The sequence below is a fragment of the Mastigoproctus giganteus genome, chromosome 12 (genome assembly GCF_048544385.1).
Source record: "Mastigoproctus giganteus isolate SK-2022 chromosome 12, ASM4854438v1, whole genome shotgun sequence".
NCBI classification, from domain to species: Eukaryota; Metazoa; Arthropoda; class Arachnida; order Uropygi; family Thelyphonidae; genus Mastigoproctus; species Mastigoproctus giganteus.
In genome coordinates, this window is record NC_143586.1 from 118,868,146 (window position 1) to 118,889,462 (window position 21,317).

Sequence of the window (21,317 nt, forward strand, 5' to 3'; positions counted from 1 at the left end):
AGGCTTTCCATACCAACTAAGAAATACTGTTCAAGGTTCAGGCCTAAATGGATGTCTGATGAATTAATGAGGCTTGTGGCAGAGAAGAAAAATGCATGGGATGTATATAAATTATCAGGCAACACAGAAGCCTATGGCAGATATAATCAAGTCACAAAGGAGGTTAAGCAGGCAAAGGCAGATTATGAGAAATCTTTGGCAGATTGGTCCACTTAACATAGATGTTTGACTATTGAATAACCCTGCTCAAGAAGTTGATAAACTGAACGAGTATTTTGCATCTGCATTCACACATGAGGAGTTATTCAAGGAGGGGAATGCTAGAAGTTTATCAAACTCTAACAGGGAGCTAAGTGATTTTTTAATAACTGAGAGCAAAGTGGAGGAGAAATTGTTGAAGTTAAACATAAAAAAGGCACTTGGGGCAGATGGAATCTATCCAGTTATAATGGAGGCAGCAAGGGAAGTAAGCACACCCTTAGCCATAATGAGAGCATCCTTAGAGTCAGTGGAGGTCCCCATAGACTGGAGATGTGCAAATGTATCCCCAATTCAAAGGATGACACAAATAATTATAGACCTGTTAGTTTAACTTCTGTTCTGGAGAAAATAATGGAGTTACTGGTTAAAGAAGTGATACAGGATCACCTAGACAAGACAGCAGTAATAGTTCTGACACAGCATGGGTTTGTTAGGGGAAGTCTTGTCTGACCAATTTCATTGGATACTATTATGTGGTCACAAAGGAACTGGATGCAAAAAATAATTCTGATATCATATCAAACAGAATAATTCTGATATCATATCAAACCAAAAATCATATCAAACAGAATAATTCTGATATCATATCAAACCAAAAATCATATCAAACAAAATAATTCTTATATCATATCTCAAACTATTCAAGGATTGAGGAAAGCCTTGAATGGTTTGAGCATGCTCAATGCTGATGGGATTCTTCCTCTTGCTCAGAATAATCACCTGAGAGGGCATAAATTCAAATTGAGGAAAGACAGTTGTAGGATAGATGTGCGGAAGTTTGCCTTTAGTCAGCAGGTAGTTGATAGGTGGAACAGACTTCCATCTTTTGTTGTGGAAGTTGATAGCCTAAATAAATTTAAGGCTGAGCTGGACAGGTATTTGGAATGAACAGAGGGGTGAAATGGGAGCGGTTTTTTTTTTTTTTTTTTTGGCTGATGCTGCATAAGCTTGCTTTCTTGAATCGTATACCTCTAATATACTTGGATTTCAGTAAAGCTTTTGATACAGTTGCACATGGAAGACTGCTGTACAAATTGGAGCAGTATGGTATTAAGGGAAAGTTGCTGCAAATGCGTGAGACGGTAGAGAGTGGTAATAAATGTACACTGTTCTATGCCTCAACTAATGCTGTATAAGGATTTGAACTATCTCGATACCAAAAAAGCTCCAGTTCCTGATGGTATTTGTCCACTTGTACTGAAAACCTGTGCCTGCCCCTGATCTTACTCATGTTTGGTATTTCCTTTTTTCCCCTTCTACTGCACTAGCTTCTAAACTATTTAGAAATCTTCCATCTCATCAGTGTGATCCACTTGTGATATTACTGGTTTATGATACTCATCTATGGACCAATTTAATGGAAAAGTTTGGGGAAGCTCAAGTAGTTGCTCTTGACATTTGAAACACTATTGATCATGTTTAGTATAAAGGTCTTCTAAAAATGCTTCCATCTTATGGATTGCCAACTTTTTTTTTTTAATTGGGTATCCAGGTTTCTTGCTCACTGCTCGCTGTGGGTGATGGTAGATGGCTTTCTGTTTTCTAAATTTTCCACTAATGCTGGTGTTCTCTAAGGTTCAGTTCTTTCTCCCACTCTTTCCCTCTTCTATATTAATAATTTTCTTCCATTGACCTCAAATCCTATCTATAGTTTTGCTGATGGTAACACTTTGTATTCCATCTTCCAGTTTAAGAAATCTTTCTCCTGCACAAACAGCTTCAACTTCTCGAATATCCACTACCAATTTCTTAAATCCTGATCTTCTGGTAATTCTCCAATAAGGAAAATATAACTTAGTTAATTTCAATCTTTCTACAACTCAGTTTTGTCTTATATCTTACAAAAAAATTATTCTTCTGCTCTATACTTATTTTGATATCACTCAGATTTCTACACAAATATCACATATTTATATTAGGATTACCCTGATTTCTGATCTCTCTCTCTTCGCACAAATGTTGATTACAAATATTGCTTATTCTGCATCTAAAATACTGGGTTTTCTCTTTTGCTGTCAGTAGTAACCTCTCTGTCTCCTAGACTCCGTTCAAAATAGGGCAGTTAAGTTAATTAATGGCCCATCCCTTACAAAGTTTCTCTATTCTCTGTGTTATAGATGTTCTGTTCTGTTGCAACCTTTTCTATAGATACTTCCATAGGCACTGATCTTCTCTATTAGCTTCTATAATTCTCTTTCTCTTCCAGACCAGTTCAAATATGTGCCACGACAATTTAGCTTCCTTTTACTGTCTAACTTCAAACTCACAAGGCCAACCTTTCTTCTACCCCATTTATTCCTTCAACTTTCATTTTCTGGGACAATCTCCCTTCACATATATTTCCTGAAAATTATAATGTTCAGAAATTCAAGTTAAATGTTAATAAGTAAAACCTTTTATAAGTATCTGATAAACTTTCAACCCATGCAAGTACCTAGTACTGTAAGTTCTGATACCTCTTGTATTTGAAGAGTTTTAAAAAAAATATATATATATTGTATACTATTATTTTATTTTAATTTGTACAGCGATTTTTATAAAGTTTTTGTAATCATGAGTTTATTTTTTGTCTTTTTAATCTTCAGTAAGACAGCCAACTCTAATTCAAGGTGGAATGTAAAATTGCATAACATAAAAATGTGTATTTATAATAAAAATAGTTGAATTTAGAATCGTATTTGTATTGTAATTTGATAATTTTTCTAATATGATTATACTTACTTCATTGTTAAAAGTAATATAGACAAATTTAAATATTCATATTTATAATTTTATATCCTTTCATATAGGAAAGAGAACTTAAAATAAAACAAGCTCTGTACCAGTTAAAGAGAAAGCGGTGTTTACTTAAGGTTCAACGTAAAAAAAAAGAAATACCAACAGTTGCTGTTATTGGTTATACTAATGCAGGTAAATATATATATAAGTTACTTTAGAATGATGGTATATATTCTGTTAAGTAACAGGGTTATTAAAATTAAAGTATCCCTATGTACAGGGCTCAGGAGTGAGTTCTAAGGCTTGTACTGAAGAAAAATTTGGGCAACAGGTACAATAAAGAATGCACTCGCCATTTATTGGAAAAAAAAATTAGTTACAAAATTTGTCACTGTATGTCATGTAACTATCTTAGTTATGATTATGCAAATAACTTACGTTATTTGCATAATTAGATAGTATGAATCAGAGCTGTACTACTCAATATGTTCTACGTTGATAATAATATTAGTAAAATAATAAGAGGAGTTTACCTCAATATAGTGCATAGAACCCTTCCGTATGATACCCTCCAGAAATTAAAATGGAAAAAACGAAAAAATCGGCAACTTACCGGTACATTAGAGTAAAATATAAACAATTAAATAATCAATTTAACACAATTAAAAATCAAATTAACGCAATTAAAAGAATCTAACGAAAATATTCAAAACGATTTTCCTTCCTGAAGCTGACAACGCTTTTCGACCGTATGTCGTGATCACAGGAATGAAAATTACCGAATCGGGTTAAACCTGATGCTTAAATAGAGATTATTCTATTTAAGACCTTTCCGCATCCTCCGTATTTGGTGATGATGGGCTCGAACCCCGGTCTAATCAAGAAGAGTGTGTTACACACTGCTGCTGCTCCTTCCCACCTGGCTACGGAGGCGCCTAAACAGAATATACATGCATGCATTTCATTTTTGCAGTCTTCATAACGTAGACACAGATTAATCATATCCAGGATCAGGAAGTGAAGAGAAGAGAACTCAGAATAGAAAAATAAATGTAATAGGTAATTTGATCAGAGGTTAATAACAATTTCCATATATTTTAATGGGCATTGTTGCTCTTCTTTGGAGACTTTTAATGTAGAAAATAAATTAATTTCAATTATAGAACATGCTTCATTACTTATTGCTGAAGATAGCAGCCTTCCAAACTTTCAGGTGTCTTTATTAACATTTGATACCTGAAATTGATGTTAAGTTGCATATCCAGAAAGAGCACCAGCTAATTATCAGGAAACGTTAATCATCTGTGATGATCTCAAAAATTTGTTCGGATAATAACAGCTAATCAGTGATCCATATTGAACTTTGGGGACTGTATTGCTGATTTTTACTGGTGAGGTTTGGTTTAAATGTGCACCCCATAACCCCCTGAAGTGGTTATGGGGCAATTTAATGGCAGAGCATTAAATTTCTGAGCCTTAAGAATGAGATTTGTCAACGAATCTCTCTCTCTCTCTCTCTCTCTCTCTCTCTCTCTCTCTCTCTCTCTCTCTCTCTCTCTCTCTCTCTCACACACACACACACAATGATCCCAAACATAAAATGTATTCAAACTCATAGTATTAGCAATGGCCACATGGTGCAAGGAAGCCTATGACTTATGCTACACTAGCCAAAAAATAATAATAAAAGGAAATAGATAATCTATGCGTTTTCCTCCTCCAGGTAATTATCCAGCTGACCTTTGAATTTCTCCAAACTGTCAGCCTCTATCACATATGTAGGTAACTTATTCCAGTAATTTATAATTCGCTGGCTAAAATAAAACTTCTTGCAATCCAGTCTGTCTCCTCCCATAACTTGAAATTATGGCCCCTTGCTCTAGAATCATTTATAACCATGAAAATGTCATCCTTATTAATTTTGCTTATGCCTCTCAGAGCATTAAATACCTCAATCAAGTCTTTTCTAAGGTGTCTAGTTTCCAAGCTGTGCAACCCACATATTCAAAGTCTTTCCTCGTATATTGACGCCCTTATGCCGATCTCATCAGGCAAGTTACCCATCTTTGGACCCTTTCAAGAAGCACAATGTCTTTAAGTGTGGTGTCCATACTTGAACACAGTATTCCAAGTGTGGTCTAACAATAGCCTTATATAATGGGATTATGACATTCTTATCTCTACTTGCAATTGTTCGATAAATCATCGATAGGACACCATGGGCCTTCCTTGCAACCAGTCTACAATGCTCGGAGAACTTCATGTTTGACTGTGTCATAATACCCAAGTCCCTTTCCTCCCCTACTGGCTTTAGTTCAACTTCGCCAAGTGTATAAGTTATTTTGGGGTTACTGTTCCCCAGGTGCAATACCTTACACTTTGCTGGATTAAAGCATAGCTGCCCTTTTTCTGACCATCCCTGAAGTCTGTCTAGGTCACTCTGAAGAAGCTCTGCTTGGCAGTGATCATTAACTACTCTATCAATCTTTACATCATCTGCAAATTTAGACATCAATCCCTCTATCCTTTCATCAGTGTCATTTATGAAAATAAAAAACAACAGTGATCCTAATACTGATCCTTGGGGAATCCCACTTCCTATGTCAACCCAATCTGAGGAATAACCATTTATCACAACCCTCTGTCTCCTGCCCTGAAGCCATCCAGCTCCTCATCTATGGATGTTCCCTGTGATTCCAACCTATTCCATCTTATAAAGTCAGCAATGTTTTATGTGCAACAGTATAAAAATCTTTCTTGAAATCCAAGTCGATGATATCAAAATTATTTTTGCATCCAGTTACTTTGTTACCGGATGCAAAAATTCAAATTCAAATTAGTTAGAGAATATCGCCCCTTGACAAACCCATACTGTGACTGAAGTATAACTGCATTCCCGTCTAGATGATCCTGCATTACCTCTTTAACCAGTGACTCCATTATTTTCTCTGGAGCAGAAATTAAACTAACAGATCTGTAATTACTCATATCACTCTTTGATCCCTTTTTTGCATTACTGTCATTAACCACCCTGCCAACCTTTGTATCACCTGCAAACAGACATTAAGCCGGACAGACATTAAGCATGGGAGAAGTGTAAAGTATCATCCCGAATCAAACCCTTAACTATAATCATAATTATAGTTAATTACCACCAGGGTTAATTACCATCAGGGGTAAAGGAAAGGGTTTTTGCTTCCGTAAAGCAAAAACTACATCAGCATGTTCGGGAGGCAACTAGAGGGAGTAATACTCTTGATTTGATTATCAGTAGTGATTCTTCATGCATTAAGAATCTGCAGATAAATGAACCACTTGGTGGCAGTGATCACAGTGTGCTGAAGTGGGAGTTACTCAAAGAGGTAACTACCATTAGGGGTAAAGGGAAGGGGTATTGCTTTCGTAAAGGGGACTACAATGGACTGAGACAGTATTTAAATTCTATACAGTGGGATCAACTGATGATATTGCCAACAGCAAATTCAAAATGGGAAGCATTCAAAGAACTTATCGTGGAAGCTACTAGGCTTTACATACCAACTAAGAAATATTGTTCAAGGTTTAGGCCTAAATGGTTGTCAGATGAACTAATGAGGCATATGGCAGAGAAGAAAAATGCATGGGATACATACAAATTAACACGTGACACGGACGCCTATGATAGATACAAGTTGATCTGTAACCAAGTTACAAAGGAGGTTAGGCAGGCGAAGGCAGATTACGAGAGATCCTTGGCAAGGGATGCGAAGAAAAACAGCAAAGAGTTCTTTACTTATGTAAACTCTAGAAGGAAGGGGAAGAATCAGATTGGTCCACTTGAGATCGATGGGTCAACTGTTGATGACCCTGCTCGGGTAGCTAACAAACTAAATGAATATTTTGCATCGACATTCACACATGAGGAGTTATTCAGCGAGGGGAATGCCAGAGGTGTATTCAACTCTAGCAGTAAGCTAGAGAATCTTGTAATAACTGAGAGCAAAGTGGAGGAGAAATTGTTGAAGATAAACACAAGAAAGGCACCTGGGGTGGATGGGATCTATCCAGTTATATTAAAGGAGGCAGCAAAGGAGGTAAGCAAACCCTTAGCCATAATTATGAGAGCTTCCTTGGACTCAGGGGAGGTACCCATTGACTGGAGATGTGCAAATGTGACCCCAATTCACAAAGGGGGATCAAAGGCTGACACAAGTAATTATAGACCTGTGAGTTTAACTTCTGTTCCCGGAAAATTAATGGAGGCACTGGTGAAAGAAGCACTGCAGGATCATCTAGACAAGACTTCAGTTATAGCTAGGACACAGCATGGTTTTGTTAAGGGGAAGTCTTGCCTGACCAATTTGATTGGATACTATGATGCAGTCACAAAAGAACTGGATGCAGGGAATAACTTTGATATTATATACTTGGATCTTAGAAAGGCTTTTGATACTGTTGCACATGGAAGACTGCTGCACAAATTGGAGCAGTGTGGCGTTGGAGGCAAGTTGCTGCTATGGATAAAGGGGTGGTTGAGGGGGAGAAGACAGAGAGTGGTAATCAATGGACACTGCTCATCGTGGACTAATGTTATTAGTGGAGTCCCTCAGGGTTCAGTATTGGGGCCTTTATTGTTTTCTGTATTTATAAATGATATTGATGATGGTATATCAGGCTTAATGTCCAAGTTTGCAGACGATACGAAGGTTGGCAGGGTTGTCAAGGACACTACTGACACTATGCTGCTGCAACAGGATTTGGAAAGGTTGAGCAGATGGGCTTCGAGGTGGCAAATGAAGTTTAACATTGACAAATGTAAAGTACTACATATGGGAAACAGCAACCCCAGAGCAATGTATCAACTCTGTGGTACTACACTGACAGTGGTAGAGAATGAAAGGGACCTGGGGGTGGTGGTGCAGGCAGATATGAAGTTCTCTGAGCAGTGCAGACGAGCTGCAAGAGTAGCTCATGGTGTATTGTCAATGATATATAGGAATTTTTCTAGCAGGGATAAGGAGGTGATTATTCCCTTGTATAAGGCAATGGTCAGGCCACACCTAGAGTACTGTATACAGGCCTGGAGGCCTCATTTCAGGAAGGATGTAGAGTGCTGGAACGAGTACAGAGAAGGGCAACTAGATTGGTGAATGGGACAAAGGGGTTCTCTTACGAAGAAAGGCTTAAGTTTTGCAAATTACAGTGTCTGGAAACTAGGCACCAGCGGGGTGATCTGATAGAGGTGTACAAAGCCTTGCATGGTTTGAGCATGCTCAATGCTGATGGGATTCTTCCTCTAGCTCAGAAAAATCACCTGAGAGGGCATAAATTCAAATTGAGGAAAGACAGATGTAGGATAGATGTGCGGAAATTTGCCTTTAGCCAGCGGGTGGTTGGTGGGTGGAACAGACTTCCATCCCTTGTCGTGGAAGTTGATAGCCTAAATAAGTTTAAGGCTCAGCTGGACAGGTATTTCGAACGAACAGAGGGGTGAAGTGGAAGTGGTTATTTTTATTTATTTATGTTACTTTTTTTTTTTTTTTTTTTTGGCTGATGCTGCATAAGCTTGCTTTCTTGCATCAAATGCCTCTACTAATGCTAATGCTAATGCTAAAGGTGAGTACAGTGGTCTCCGACAGTTTTTAAATTCTGTACAGTAGGATAAACTGACGATGTTACCAACAGTAAATTCTAAGTGGGAAGCATTCAAGGAATTAATCGTGGAAGCTACTGAAAGTTTCATACCTATTAAGAAATATTGTTCAAGGCTTAGGCCTAAATGGTTATCTAATGAACTAATGAGACTCGTAATAGAGAAGAAAAATGCATGGGATGCATATAAATTATCAAGCGACTCAGAAGCCTATGGCAGATATAAGCTAGTCTGTAATCAGGTGACAAAGGAGGTTAGGCAGGCGAAGGCAGATTACGAGAAATCCTTGGCAAAAGAGGCTAAGAAAAATAGCAAGGATTTCTTTACTTATATAAACTTTAAAAGGAAGGGGATGAATCTGATTGGTCTCCTTGACATTGATGGTTCGATTGTTGATGATCCTGCTCAGATAGCAAACAAACTGAATGAGTATTTTGCATCTACATTCACATATGAGGAATTATTAAGGTTTGAAAATGGCAGAAGGTTATCAAATTCGAGCAGGATACTTAATGATTTTGTAATGACTGAGAGCAAAGTGGAGGAGAAATTGTTGAAGTTAAACATAAGAAAAGCACCTGGGGTGGATGGGATCTATCCAGTTATATTAAAGGAGGTGGCAAAGCAACTAAGCAAACCCTTAGCCATAATTATGAGAGCGTCCTTGGACTCAGGGGAGGTTCCCATGGACTGGAGATGTGCAAATGTATCCCCAATTCACAAAGGGGGATCGAAGGGTGACACGAGTAATTACGGACCAGTTAGTTCTTCTTAACTTCTGTTCCGGGTAAAATAATGGAGTCACTGGTTAAAGATGCATTGCAGGATCATCTAGACAAGACTGCAGCAATAATTCAGACACAGCATGGGTTTGTTAAGGGAAAGTCTTGTCTGACAAATTTGATAGGATATATGATGTGGTTACAAAGGAACTGGATGCAAAAAATAATTTTGATATCATATATTTGGATTTCAGGAAAGCTTTTGACACTGTTGCGCATGGAAGACTTGTACAAATTGGAGCAGAATGGTATTAAGGGTAAGTTGCTACAATGGATAAAAGGATGGTTAAGTGGGAGAAGACAGAGGGTGGTAATCAATGGGTGCTGCTCTTCTTGGACTAATGTTATTAGTGGAGTCCCACAGGGTTCGGTTTTAGGTCCACTGTTGTTTTGTATATTTATCAATGATATTGATGAAGGTATATCAGGCTTGATGTCGAAGTTTGCAGATGATACAAGGTTGGCAGGGTTAATGACAGTAATGGCAGTGTGCTACTGCAACAGGATCTAGATAATTTGGGCAGATTGGCTAAGAAGTGGCAACTGAAGTTTAACCTTGACAAATGCAAAGTACAAAGGGTACTAGGAAAGTTTTGCAATACAGCTTTGTTTATTTAATTTTTTCAAAGTAATTTCCTCTACATTCAATACACCTCTCCATCCTCCGAAACCAATCTTTAAACCAGTTCTGCCAAGTTTCACTAGGGAGTAAAGCGCACTCGTTGTCCCAAGCCCGTAGAAGGTCCTCATCACTGGAAAACCGCCTCCCTTTTAGCTTCATTTTCACATGCGGGAACAGTGCAAAGTCGCAGGGAGCAAGGTCTGGACTGTAGGGAGGGTGCTCGAGAAGTTTCAGTCCTGTCGTGGTCAAATATTCGGTGCAGGCTTTGGCGCGGTGAGCTGGAGCATTTTCGTGATGGAGGTACCAGGTGTCCATTCTTGACTTTGGCCGCAGGTTTTTCATAGATCCAATGACTTTAGGCAGGCATTGTTCAGTATACCACTTAGCTGTGACTGTCTTCTGCGTGTCCAAAACGACACGTTCCACAATTCCACTCGATTTGAAAAATACAGCTATCATTTTCTTCTTTACAGATCGGGATTTTCTGACAATTACGGGTGTGTCGTCATCATCAAAGACCCAAACTTTGTTTTGAGCCTTGGTCGGGAGATCGTAATAGTACAGCCAAGTCTCGTCACCTGTCACGATGTTGTTCACATACCGAGATTGTCCCTTATCAAACTTTTTTAGCATCTCCCGGCACCAAGTCACACGTCGTGTCATCTGCTCTTCAGTCAGTTGATGCGGCACCCAGAGAGAACAAAGTTTCTTCACGTGCAAATGATCTTGCAGAATCGAACGAATTGCTGGTGCATTTAGGCCGAACGTATCCTCTAGCTGTTGGTAGGTCACTCGCCTGTTTTCGTCAAGCATTTTCCTCACAGCAGTAACGTTTTCCTCCGTAACTGACGTTCGTGGCCTTCCCGGCCTCTCAGAATCCTCCAGAGTGAAATTTCCCCTTTCCAAATCTCTATACCACCTGAATATCGTTGTACGATGTGGACAATCATCATCTAGTGCAAGAGTCATTTCTTCTAAGCACTGGTCTATGGTTAAACCACGCACGAAATTATACTGCAAAACTGTCCTTATCTCATTTCGTGACCACGATGCCATCGCAAGCACTTTACACTCTCACTACTAATGAATAACTGAGCCCATCGACTTGGCGCGGCGGCTACTATGCACGTATGAACATGTCTCAACATGCAGCAACAAGCAGCTTCCTGTGATTCATTGTTACGTCATATTGCAAAACTTTCCTAGTACCCTTTGTACTGCATATGGGTAGAAGTAACCCCAGAGAAATGTACCAACTGTGTGATACTACACTTAAGGTGGTAGAAAATGAAAAAGACCTGGGAGTAATTGTGCAGTCAGATATGAAGTTTTCTGAGCAATGCAGACAGGCTGCCAGGGCAGGTCATGGGGTTTTGTCAATGGTATATAAGAATTTTGCTAGCATGGAAAATGAGGTGATTATCCCTCTGTATAAGGCAATGGTCAGGCCACGCCCTGAGTACTGCGTACAGGTCTGGAGGCCTCATTTTAGGAAGGATGTAGATTTACTTGAGCGTGTACAGAGAAGGCAACAAGATTGATGAGGGGAACGAAGGGATCCTCATACCAAGAGAGGCTTAAGTTCTGCAAATTGCAGTGGCTGGAGAGCGCGCGGTGATCTGATTGAGGTGTATAAGGCCTTGAATGGGTTGAGCACGCTGAATTCTGATGGGATCCTTCCACTTGTTCAGATTACGAACCCAAGGGGGCATAAATTCAAATTAAGAAAGGACAGATGTAGAATAGATGTACGGAAATTTGCCTTTAGCCAGCGGGTGGTTAATTGCTGGAACAAACTTCCATCTGTCGTTGTGGAAGTTGATAGGTTGAATAAATTTAACGAGGAACTGGACAGGCATTTGGAGGGAATGGTGTGATTTTTTTTTTTTTTTTTTTGGCTGATGCTGCATAAGCTCATACACATGCTTTCTTGCATCACAGGCCACTGCTACTACTACTACACATCAATACAGATATTTTCATCGTTAAGAAGTGAGGTGAAATTATATGAAGCGATATATGTACACTGGCACTGAATCTAAACATTTTATTAGATGCTCTTCTAACAATTAGACCTATTTCAACTCAAAATGAAAGAAATTTTTCTACTTCAGGCTTATTTGTAACTAAGCAAAGATACAGGCTTTCTGGCAAAGCAGTTAATGCACTGTTTTTTTTTAATTTTATTTTAACAATAACTGTAAATGTTAAATGCTAATATTAGTTTTTTTTATTTGTTTTGTTTCAGTATTAGTGTTTATTTATGATTTCTTTAATGCTAATCTCAAACTTATTTTTTTCGAATAAATGTTGCCAATCTGTACGCTGTATGTAATAAAATTTTTTGTTTACTTTCATCAAACCATGAACCATGCGTTGCATTTTTTAATATCTAATTCTCCTTAAATTTTAGTTTTTTTACTTATACAACACAATGTACAGTCATTATTATAGTGTTTTTTGACTAGAATAAGGACAAAAATTCTTATCAAACGGATAGCAAATATTTAATCAATAAAATAAAATTTTTGGGAATTCTTGCGAACTGCAATTTCCCATTCTTGGTTCCTGAAGATAAAAAAATGTCTGGAATTTAGAAACCCTAGTGATGAGTATACTAAACAGCTATACAGTGAAATAGAGTGGGCCAGAAAATCAGAATGTCTCATAATGGGGGATTATTGCTTTCCAGATGTGGACTGGAATTTGTGAATTGGTCACTCAAACACTAACAAGCTTGTTGTGTATTTCTTAGATGACTGTTTTGTACAGCAGATTCTTAGAGAAGTAACAAGAGGAAGCAATATTCTTGATCTGGTTATCAGCATGATTCTTCATGCATTAAGAATCTGCATGTAAAAGATGCATTGGGTGGCAGCAATCACAGTGTAGTAATGTGGAATTTAATTAAATCCATAACTACTGTCAAGGATTAAAGGAAAGGCTTTTGCTTTCGTAAGGGTGACCTTACGAAAGCAAAAACTGTCTCAGACAGTTTTTAAATCTGGTGTTATCAACAGCAAATTCTAAAGGCTAAGTATTTATGGGAGTAATAAAAGAAGCTACTAGGCTTTTCATACCAATGAAGAAATATTGTTCAAGGCTTAGAATTAGAATTAAATGGATGTCAGATGAACTATTGAGACACATGGAAGAGAAGAAAAATGCATGGGATTCATATAAATTATCAGTTGATAGAAAAGCTTATGGTAGATATAAATTAGTCTGTAATCAAGTCACAGAGAGTTATCAGTGGGAGAGGCTATCAGTGGGCACTGCTTTTTGTGGACTAATTCTTCATGGACTAATGTTATTAGTGGATTTCCCTAGGTTCAGCACTGGACCCATTTTTTTTTAGTATTCCTCAATGATGTTGATGAAAGTATATCAGGTTGGCAGGGTGGTTAATGACAGTAATCAGAATGAGCTAATGTAACAAGACTTGGGAAAATTGGGTTGATGGGCTGAGAAATGGCAGATGAAGTTTAACATTGACAAATGCATGGTACAGCATATACCATACATAGCAGCAACCCAAGAGTTTTTTTTTTTTTTTTTTTTTTTGATTTGGTAGTTGTTGGCGCATCGGCTTCTGTGGCCATATTGCACCTCCCAAGGTTTTTTTTTGCAGTACTTTGATCCAAGCCCGAGGCGGGAATCGAACCCGCAACCTTTGGGTTGCCGGGCAGGTACTTTACCCACTCGGCTAGCCCCGTCGGCCAACCCAAGAGTAACGTATCAACTGTGTGGTACTACACTCAGGGTAGAGGATTATGAAAAAAACATGGAGGTAATTGGGCAGTCATGCTGCCAGGACAGCTCATGGGGTTTTGCCAATGATATAAAGAAACTTTGCTAGTTGGGATAAGAAGGTGAGTGCAGTCTGTCCCTGACATATGAAATAGATACATCCCAGGACTTCTTACGCAAGTCGATTTTACGTAACTTGGGAATGGCTAATAAAATATTGCTACTATATCACTGATATGCCAAAATTATAAAAACCATGTAATATCCTCAGAAGAATGAAGAAAAATAATTATATACTAAAATAATTAAAAACAATTATTTGGCAATAGTGCTAGGTTAGCACTATTGCCAATCATGTGGTTAAGCGATAACGGTTCTTGCAGTTGTGATTGAGAGTGGAAAGTACTTCTGAAATGGGAATAGTGAGAACAATCTAAAAGCATATGCTTGACTGTAAGCTGTAGTGTACAATGCGTGCATCGAGGTGGATCATCCCCTATGAGTAGAAACATATGGGTTAGGTGTGTATATCCAATCCTTAGTCTTGCTAGTACAACTTCTTCCTGTCTATTTTGTCTGAAGCTGGAAATCCATAATGCTGGTTCTTCTTTGATTTGGAGCAACTTGTTATGACTTTGTGCCTTCCATATTTCTGACCACTGAAATACACAGACTTTTTTTATATGCTTTAAATAATCTCTATATGGTACTTGGTAATTTGCTGGTGTTGTACTGTTTGGTTTTTTGGTTGCCTGATCTGCTCTCTCATTGCCTAAGATACCAGAATGCCCTGGGATCTAGCAGAATTTCACTGAATGATTCCTACTTCGTAGATGGTTTAAACAGCAAAGGATTTGTTTTTTGATTGGTTGTGATATTGAAAATTGATTGCCCAAAGAAGACACTGCACTCAATGAATCAGTGTATATTATACTGCTAGCATTGTGGAGAGTGTTAATATTCTGTAAGGCTAGTTTGATTGCATATAACTCAGCAGTATAACTGCTACATTCAACTGGTATATGTGATATGGAGACTGTAAAAGATGGAAAGACAGCTGCGGCACCAACGGCAGAACCTGTTTTTAAGCCATCTGTATATATTTGGTAGCTTTGTATATTGTTGAGGGCATGTTCTTTATGTAGTTGTTTGATATTTTCATCTGCCAGGGAGTTCTTTCCCCATTGCTGAAAGTGGGTATCACAGTCAGGGAGATTTACAGACCAGGGTGGATCAGGAATATTGCTCTCTTGAAGTATGTTATCAAAATCAATATTCCAGGTGTGAAGCAAATCTTTTAGTCTCATGCCAGTTGGTCTATTTTCAGTCGGTTTACTGTTATAGAATGCTGTCCACTCAGGGTTGGAAAGCAATGGGCGAACGGGATGGTCTTGGAAGGCTTTGAATTTTAGCTGCATAATTTAGAAGCAACATTTTCCTTCGAAGGTGAAGTGGAGGTTCGTGTGCCTCTACATACAGACTCTGAACAGGGGATGTTCTAAGTGCACCCAGAGCAGTGCGAAGGGCACTGTGTTGAATGGTATTAAGTCTGATCAATGCACTTTTCCTAGCTGAATCATATATGATAGTACCGTAGTCTAAACGAGATCTGATAATAGCACGATACAAATGTAATAGAGTGTATCTATCAGCTCCCCATGTCATAGCAGAAATGGATCTAAGTATATTAAGTTTCTTTAGACAAACAGTTCAGAGGTATGTGATATGTGAAACAAAGTTCAGTTTGGTGTCCAATATTAAGCCTAGGAAACGAAGATTACTGGTGAGAGGGATCAAATGGTTTTTTAATCTGAGTTTCGGTTCTGGGTGTAGCTTAACGTTTTTTGCAGAAGTGAACCGCAATTGTTTTTGGTTCTGATAAACGATATCCATTCTGCATTGCCCATGTCTCCAACTTATTTATGGAGAGTTGCAGCTGTCTTTCAATGGTATGAATATTTTGTGAACGGCAAGATATAGTTAGATCATCAGCATACATATATAGTTCTACAGTATTTGGGATGTTGTGTGTTATGGTATTCAGTCTAAGTGAAAAAAGGGTAGAGCTCAGTACTGATCCTTGTGGGATACTTCTTCTGGAGTGTAGGACCGAGAAAGTACAGATTGATAGCGAACCTGAAAGGTTCTGTGTTGAAGAAAATTTCTAATGAATTCTGGTAAGTGCCCTCGCAATCTATGGAATGAAGTTCTCTCAATATGCCATACCTCCAGGTAGTATCGAAAGCCTTTTCTATATCGAGACTTACCATTACAAGATGTTTATTTCTGACGTAAGCATTGCGGATATTAGTCTCGGCTTTCACCATTAGATCTAAAGTGGATCTGTTTTGTCAGAAACCAAACTGATTGTTGTTCATCAGTTCTTTAGTTTCAAGAATCCAGGTAAGCCGTCTGTGTATCATTCTTTCTAGGATTTTACTTAGACAGCTGGTTAGAGAAATAGGTCGGTAATTTTCTGGAAGTGAGTGATCTTTTCCTGGTTTAGGAAAGGTGAAAATGATGGAATGATTTTTTTTTTTTTTATGTGAACCCCAAACACGAGAGGTATTAGAACCTATAGTACTTAGTACCGTGCTTGGGTTGGAGATTGAGAAGACGAAAGAAGATATTTGTTGACATTGGACTTGAACTTCTGTAGATTGTAATTTTCAGGAAATACGTATGAAGGAAGGTTGTTCCAGAAAACGGCAGCTGAATGAATAAATGAGGAAGATGAAAAGTTGGTTCTGTGGGTTTGAAGTTGGACAGTAAATGGCTGGTGGCGGCATGTGTTCGGACTGTTTTGAAAGAGAGAGCGGGAATTATAGAAGCTAATTCAGAAGAACAGTGCCCATGGAAGTATCTGTAGAAGAGGCATGCAGCAGAAACAGTGCGTCTATGAGACAGCGAGTGGAGAGACTCTGTTAGAGATGAATCATTAATTAACCTAACTGCCCTCTTCTGAATGGAATCAAGAAGCCTGAGAGAGGTTTTGGGGGCACCACCCCAGATGTGGGAACAATATTCCATGGCAGGGCGGATTTGCGATTTATACAGAGTGAGCAGCTGTTTGGAAGAAAAGTAACGGCGAGAGCGAAGAGAAAACCAAGTTTTTTAGATGCAGAGGAAGCAATATTTGTAATATGCTTGTGCCAAGAGAGATTAGAAGTCAGGGTAATCCCCAAAAGAGATATATCCTTTTGCCTAGAAATTGGAGTGTCACTAAAGATAAGCATAGGAGCAGAAGAATCCTTTTTGCGAGATATTTTGCTGTTACGAAGAAAGGCTTAAGTTTTGCAAATTACAGTGTCTGGAGACTAGGCACCAGCGAGGTGATCTGATAGAGGTGTATAAAGCCTTGAATGGTTTGAGCATGCTCAATGCTGATGGAATTCTTCCTCTAGCTCAGAATAATCACCTGAGAGGGCATAAATTGAAATTGAGGAAAGACAGATGTAGGATAGACGTGCGGAAATTTGCCTTTAGCCAGCGGGTGGTTGGTTGGTGGAACAGACTTCCATCCCTTGTAGTGGAGGTTGATAGCCTAAATAAGTTTAAGGCTCAGCTGGAGAGGTATTTTGAACGAACAGAGAGGTGAAGTGGAAGTGGGTTTTTTTTTTTTTTTTTGGCTGATGCTGCATAAGCTTGCTTTCTTGCATCAAATGCCTCTACTAATGCTAATATAAGACAAGACTGAGTTTTAGAAGGGTTGAAATCAACTAAGTTGTCTTTGCCCCACTGGAGAATTACCTGAAGATCGGCATTTAAGGAATTGGTAGCAGATTTTCGAGAAGTTGAAGCTGATTGAGCAGGACAAGGTTTCTCGAAATGGAAAGTTGAATGCAATGTGCTATCATCGGCAAAACTATGGATAGGATTTCCAGTCAATGGAAGAAGGTCATTGATATACAAGAGGAAAAGAGTGGGGGAAAGAACTGAACCTTAGGGGACACCGGCATTAGTGGAGAAGTTAGAAGACAGAGAGCCATCAACCATCACCCTCAGTGAGCGATCAGAGAGAAAACTGGATAACCAATTACTAAAAACAGTTGGTAAACCATAAGATGGAAGCTTGTTTAGAAGACCTTTATGCCAAACACGATCAAAAGCCTTTGAGATGTCAAGAGCAACTACTTATGTTTCACCGAACCTTTCCATTGAATTAGTCCATAAATGGGTAACATAAGCCAGAATATCACCAGTGGATCGAAACTGACGGAATCCATACTGGCGATCGTTGATCAGATGGAAGGTTTCTAGGTAGTTTAAGAGTTGGCGGTTAATTGATTTCTCCATTACTTTAGAAAGAGTAGAAGTAATTGCAATGAGACGATAATTGGATGGGAGGGATTTGTCACCCTTTTTAGGAACTGGATGGATATGAGCAAATTTCCAAGCAGAAGGAAAAACAGCTTTAGAATAAGAAAGTGAAAAAAGGCGGCAAAGAATAGGAGTAAGTTCAGGAGCACAGGTTTTGAGAACAAGTGGAGAAATACCATCAGGACCTGGAGCTTTCTTAGCATCGAGATTCATCAAAATCCTTCTGATATCCTTTTGATGGAATACCACAGGAGGCATTGAATGGAGTGTGTTGGGAATGGTGGGAGGTGTTTTACCAAGATCATTAATACATGAGCCGGAAGAAAAATGGAATGCTAGCAGGTCAGCTTTATCCTTGGCTGAAGTGACAACAGAACCATCTGGTTTGGACAGAGGTGGGAGCAGAGATGGGCAAAAGTTGCGGCCAATAGCTTTGGCAAGAGACCAGAATGCTCGGTTACCATTAGGGCAAGAAGAAGTTTTCTACTCTTAGCCTGTTCGAACTTGTTTGGACTGATTAATAACTGCTTTACAATTGTTGCGAGCTTTGGTGTAGGCAGAAAATGAAACTGAAGAATTAGAAACAAGCCAATTACGATATGCAACGTTCTTCTCTTGGACAGCCTTAGCACATTTATTGGAAAACCAAGGTTTAGATAAAGGACGAATGCCAAATCTCTGATGCTCACCCATATCATAGGTAATAATGCTAATCTGCTGGAGTTTTTTCACTTTATTAAACAGATATTGAACAGATTATATGATTATATTAACTGATGTCATAGCAGTCATGATGCATGTGTAACATTCATACCATTGGTAGGTGCAATATGGCCTATAGCCCTTGCACCAAAAAACAACAATAGAAGCCTGAGGGGGTTTTGGGGCCACTGCCCCAGGTGTGAGAACAATATTCAGAAGCAATATTTGTGACATGCTTCTGCAAAGAGATTAGAAATCAGGGTAATCCTATAGAGATATGTGATTGTGTCTAGAAATCTGAGTGTTGTCAAAGATAAGCACAGGAACAGAAGAATCCTTTTTGTGAGATATGAGACAGGGCTGAGTTTAAGAAGGATAGAAATTAAGTAATATATGCACTATTGGAGAATTACCTGGAGATCAGCATTTATGGAATTCATAATTCCATAAATGCTGATTGGAGATCCAAGAAATTGAAGACGTTTGTGCAGAGCAAGGTTTCTCATACTGGAATGGAATGCAAGCAAAAGCAATTATCAGCAAAAAAATGGGTAGGATTCCCAGTCAGTGGAAGGCTGTCATAAATGTGTGAGAGGAAAATAGTTCGAGAAAGAACTGAACCTTGGGAAACACCAGCATTAGTGGAGAAGTTAGAAGACAACTTGCGGTCAGGAACATAAGACTAAATAAGCTTCCATAAAATGGAAGCTTATTTAGAAGAACTTTATTACACACACGCACGCACTTGCGTCAGAAGCCTTTGAAATGTGTATAGCAACTGCTTGAGTTTCACCAAACTTTCCATTGAATTTTTCCATAGATATTCCATAGGGTAATGTAAGCCAGTATATCACCAATGGATCGACAGTGACAGAATCTATACTGGCATTCATTGATCATGTGAAAGGTTTCTAGATAGTGTAGGAGTTGATAGTTAATGGAATTACCCATTACTTTAGAGAGAGAGAGACAGTAGAAGTAAGTCGAATGGAATGATTATTGGATAGAGTTGATTTGTTATCCTTTTTTAGGAACTGGCTGGATATGAGCATATTTCCAAGCAGAAAGAAAAACAACAGTGGAATATGAATATGTAAAAAGGCAACACAGAATAGGAGCAGAGGTTTTGAGAAGAAATGTAGAAATAACCTTAGGACCTGGTACTTTCTTGGCATCAAGAGTGTTCAAAATTTATGTAACATCCTTTCAGGACGCATAGAATGGAGTGTACTGGGAATGGTAGGAGGTAGTTTACAGAGATTATCGTTACAAGAGTTGAAAGAAAAATAGGATTCTAGTAGGTCAGCTTTACCTTTAGCTGAGGTGGCAATAGAACCATTGAGTTTTAAAAGAGGTGGGCGTAGTAGAGATGACAGAAGTTGTGACCAACAGCTTTGGCAAACAAGAAGAATCTTGACTACTGTTTTGACAAGAAGCAAGTTTTCTACTCTTCGGCTGTTCAAAATCTACTTTTGACTGAATAATAACTGCTTTACAATTGTTTAAAGCTTTGGTGTAGGTAGTAAATTAACCTAGAGATTTGTATATAGGCCAATTTTGCAATATGGACTGCCATAGCTCATTTATTGGAAAGCAAGTTTTAGACTAAGGACGAGATTTTAAGGTGGAGTGTGAAAAAAAAAAAAAAAAAAAAACGAGAGAGAGACCATCACCAAGTTGTGATCTGAGGTGCCTAGATGACCACCCACCTCGACCATGTACTAGGAAGGGTTTTTCTTATGATAAAGATCGAGTGTTTGCTGTGTGGTTAGGAGTACAGGAACTCCCTGACTTACATAATTACTCGACTTACAGAAATTCAACTTAAGTTTTTGCCCACTGGTGCAAACTTAAAAAAAATCGTGGAAATGTATTTTGCAACCCGTAGGAATAAATGGAGGTATTGTGAAAATATCGTAATGTTGAACCCGATAACACTTTTTTTTTTTTTTTTTTGGAATTCATTCCAAGTCCTTGAAGTCTATATTACTAAGCTATTTATCTTTCTAAAACATCATATTTATAATATAAATTGCACTACCCTTTCATCGTTATCATATGTTCCTGTTATAAGAATCAATTTTAAATGCTTTTGTGATATTTTTCTAAAGCACCTTTCGTGGAGGTCATGACCATAAAACAACAAAAACGATTTGCACTTTCTGGTTTATTGGGCTTTTCTGTTAGTGCAATGTAATTATAAACAGGTAGTAAACTCGATCTTAATGCATTTGCGATAACACCGATAATTGCAATTGTGTGGGTTTTTATGCTATTATGGTGAAATGTGTTCCCCTTCACTGAAATCTTCAATCATATAAAAAAAAAACTAATTTTCAGAAACTTCTTTTCATTCCTGTTTACGTATTACAATGATGAAGGGAAAATGACCAACGAAAAGTGCAAGTGGTAGTAATGCCTGGAAACGAAACAAAATTGATTTAGAAATGAAGGTGAAAATGATTAGAAAGTATGAAGCAGGACAAAGTTTATCTGTTGCAAGGGAATTAGGTCTTGCTGCTTCAACAGT

The 21,317-nt window shown here is 38.4% G+C and overlaps 1 protein-coding gene across 1 annotated transcript in view; it reads left to right on the forward strand.

Annotated features, from left to right (window-relative positions):
* The window catches only part of LOC150077362 (GTP-binding protein 6), a 300,778-nt gene that overhangs the window by 105,257 nt on the left and 174,204 nt on the right, over positions 1-21,317 (forward strand). The window contains exon 5 of the mRNA XM_090386669.1: positions 3,051-3,171. Within this exon, the coding sequence (XP_090242795.1) occupies positions 3,051-3,171 (121 nt within the window). The remainder of the gene's footprint in view (positions 1-3,050; positions 3,172-21,317) is intronic.